This window comes from Propithecus coquereli, unplaced genomic scaffold (genome assembly GCF_000956105.1).
Source record: "Propithecus coquereli isolate 6110/MARCELLA unplaced genomic scaffold, Pcoq_1.0 Scaffold77, whole genome shotgun sequence".
Classification (NCBI taxonomy): domain Eukaryota; kingdom Metazoa; phylum Chordata; class Mammalia; order Primates; family Indriidae; genus Propithecus; species Propithecus coquereli.
The window spans coordinates 1,051,982-1,054,977 of record NW_012153840.1 but is presented as its reverse complement, the minus strand read 5'-3'; the positions used below and the strand labels follow the sequence as shown (position 1 = coordinate 1,054,977).

Below are 2,996 nucleotides of genomic sequence, written 5' to 3'. Positions count from 1 at the left end.
AAAAAACTAATAATTTCGTCCCCCACTCCGTGGACGTTCTTGCACAGCTGGCTTGGGTGCAGACCACTAAAGGAGCAGGTGTTGTGCCAACCACGTGGACGGTGGGCTCCAGGCTAGGCCTAGGAGGTGGGGCATCAGGTTGGGGGCGGCCTTGCTGACCCCCAGCTTCACATCCGCCCCAGCTCCAGGGTACTCAGCGGAAGCTACAGGAGCAAGAAGGCGAGTTCCGGGCTCGAGAGCGAGGCCTGCTGGGCTCCCTGGAGGAGGCACGCTGCGCTGAGAAGCAGCAGCTGGACCACGCCCGCAGCCTGGAGCTGAAGCTGGAGGTGGCGCGGGCGGAGGCCACGGAGCTGGGGTTGCGGCTGAGCGCGGCCCAGGGCCGGGCGCAAGGCCTGGAGGCCGAGCTGGCCCGCGTGGAGGCGCAGCGGCGCGCGGCGGAGGCGCAGCTGGGCGGCCTGCGATCGGCTCTGCGCCGGGGTCTGGGCCTGGGCCGTGCGCCCAGCCCTGCCCCGCGGCCCCCGCCCTGCTCTCCCGCCCGGGACGCGGCCACCGGAGGTGAGCGCGGCTGGGGCTGCGAGCAAGGCGGGGAGGGCCGGTGGGCGGGTCTTTACCGAGTCCTCGCCCGTGGCTCCGCCCCCACATCGTGCTCAGTGTTTTGAGGAGCCCGCCCTTCTCTAGGCCACGCCCCTCCAGTGAGGCCTGCTCTCTAGCCACGCCCCCTCACCAAGGCTCCTCCCTTCGGATCCGTGCCTCCCTAGGTCGCTTCTTTTAAAGGGGGCGGTTTTTTTGAGACAGAGTCTCACTCTGTCACCCAGGCTAGAGCGCTGTGGCATCAGCCTGGCTCACAGCAACCTCAAACTCCTGGGCTCAAGCGATCCTCCCACCTTGGCCTCCCAGAGTGCTAGGATTACAGGCATGAGTCACTGCGCCCAGCCAAGGGGGCTGTTTCTTAATGACCCTGCCCTGACCTCCTTCCACGAACTCATTCTGAGGAGTTCCTGGCTGATGTGCTGGGGATAAGGCTGGGAAAATGAGCCTGTGTGTCAGGGGTGGGAGCGGCTTCTGCGGAGCGTTCATCTTGTCTCGGCCAGACTCGAGCCTGTGGAATCTTAGAACTGCGGGATCTTGAGTCATTGCCTCCTCAAATCCACACATTTAGCCCCAGGATTACATTTATTCATTCAGTCACTCAATATTTATTAAGCACCTACTGTGTGCCGAATGCAGTTTAAGCGCAGGGGTGGAGCAGTAAACAAACTGACAAGCATGTCTGCTCTTACGGTGCTTATGGTCCAGCCGTGGGAGTAGCAGACAATAAATGTGATATGTAAATGCAATATAGAATATACCGGGTGCTGGTAAGGGCTGGAAAAATAGGTAAGGAAAAACCAGGCAAGGGACATTGCTGTTGGGAATGTAAAATGGCAGAGCCACTGTGGAAAATAGTTTGGCAGTTCTTCAAAAAGCTAAAAATAGAATTACCACGGATCCAGCAATTCCTCTCCTAGGTATATGCCCCAAAGAATTGAAAACAGGGACTTGAGCAGACGCTGGAACAGCAGTGTTTATCACAGCATTGCTCACAGTAGTCAAAGGCGGAAACAACCCAACTGCCCAGCAGTAGATGAGTGGAGAAACCAACTGTGGTACCTACATACAATGGAATGTTATTCGGCCTTAAAAAGGAAGAACTGACATGTGGTTCCACGTGAATAAGCCTCAGCGACGTTACGCTAAGTGAAATAAGTGGTCGCCAAAGGGTGAATACAGTATGATTCCACTTATGTGAAATAGCTATAATAGGCCAATTCATAGAGACAGAAAGCAGATTAGAGGTTACCAGGGGCTGAGGAAGGCGGGCAATTGGGAGTTACTGCTTTATACAGAAGTTACAGAGTTTGTTTGGGGTTGTCCTAGATTTATTTCCAGGCCTGCTGTAACAATCGTCCCTTGTTCCGAGGGGAATTGGTTCCAGGACCTGCTTGGATACTAAAATCCATGGATGCTCAAGTCCCTGATATAAAATGGTGTAGCATTTGCATATACCTTATGCTCATCCCTTCCCCCCTTCCCCCCATACTTTAAATCATCTCTCGATACAATACCTAATATAGTGTAAATGCTATGTAAATAGTTGTTATACTTTTTTTTTTTTTTGAGACAGAGTCTCACTCTGTTGTCCCGGCTAGAGTGCCACTGTGTCAGCCTAGCTCACAGCAACCTCCAACTGCTGGGCTCAAGCGATCCTCCTGCCTCAGCCTCCCAAGTAGCTGGGACTACAGGCACACACCATAATGCCTAGCTAATTTTTCTATTTTTCGTAGAGATGGGGTCTCACTCTTGCTCAGGCTGGTCTTAAACTCCTGACCAGCTCCCAAGCAGAGTGCGATCCTCCCACCTTGGCTTCCCAGAGTGCCAGGATTATAGGCGTGAGCCATGGTTGCCTGGCCCTGCTTTTTAAATTTTTATTATTTTTCATTGTATTGTTGTTTTTATTTTTTTTAGAATATTTTCTATCCTTACTTGGTTGAATCTGTGGATACGGAACCTGTGAATAGGGAGGGCCACGTGTATCACAAATTAAGTGGCTTAACTGATAGAAATTTATGTCCCAGTATTTTAGAAGTCTGAGAACAAGATGTCTCAGAAGTTGCAGGGTCTGAGAGCTTGCAGGGAGCAGGACCATGTGCCTTCCGAAGGTGCTAGGGAAGGATCTCTCCCAGGCTTCCCAGCTCTGGTAGTTCTTGGCCTGTGACAGTCACTCCAGCCATCGCATGGTGCTCTCCTTGCATGTCTGTGCCCAGATATCCCCTTTCTATAAGGACACCAGTCATATTGGATTAGGGCCCCTCCCTATTCCAGTATGACCTCATCTTAACTGACCTTATTTCCAAGTAAGGTCACATGAAGAGGCCCTGGGGGTTAGGACTTCAAGATGGGAAGTTTTATCAACAGTTCAACCCATAACAGGGTCATTATGATTTGGGAACAGATAG

The 2,996-nt window shown here is 52.7% G+C and overlaps 1 protein-coding gene across 1 annotated transcript in view; it reads left to right on the top strand.

The window, feature by feature from the left end:
• CROCC (ciliary rootlet coiled-coil, rootletin) overlaps positions 1-2,996 on the top strand; it is a 44,026-nt gene that overhangs the window by 33,144 nt on the left and 7,886 nt on the right. Inside the window, exon 27 of the mRNA XM_012662602.1 lies at positions 183-555. Within this exon, the coding sequence (XP_012518056.1) occupies positions 183-555 (373 nt within the window). The remainder of the gene's footprint in view (positions 1-182; positions 556-2,996) is intronic.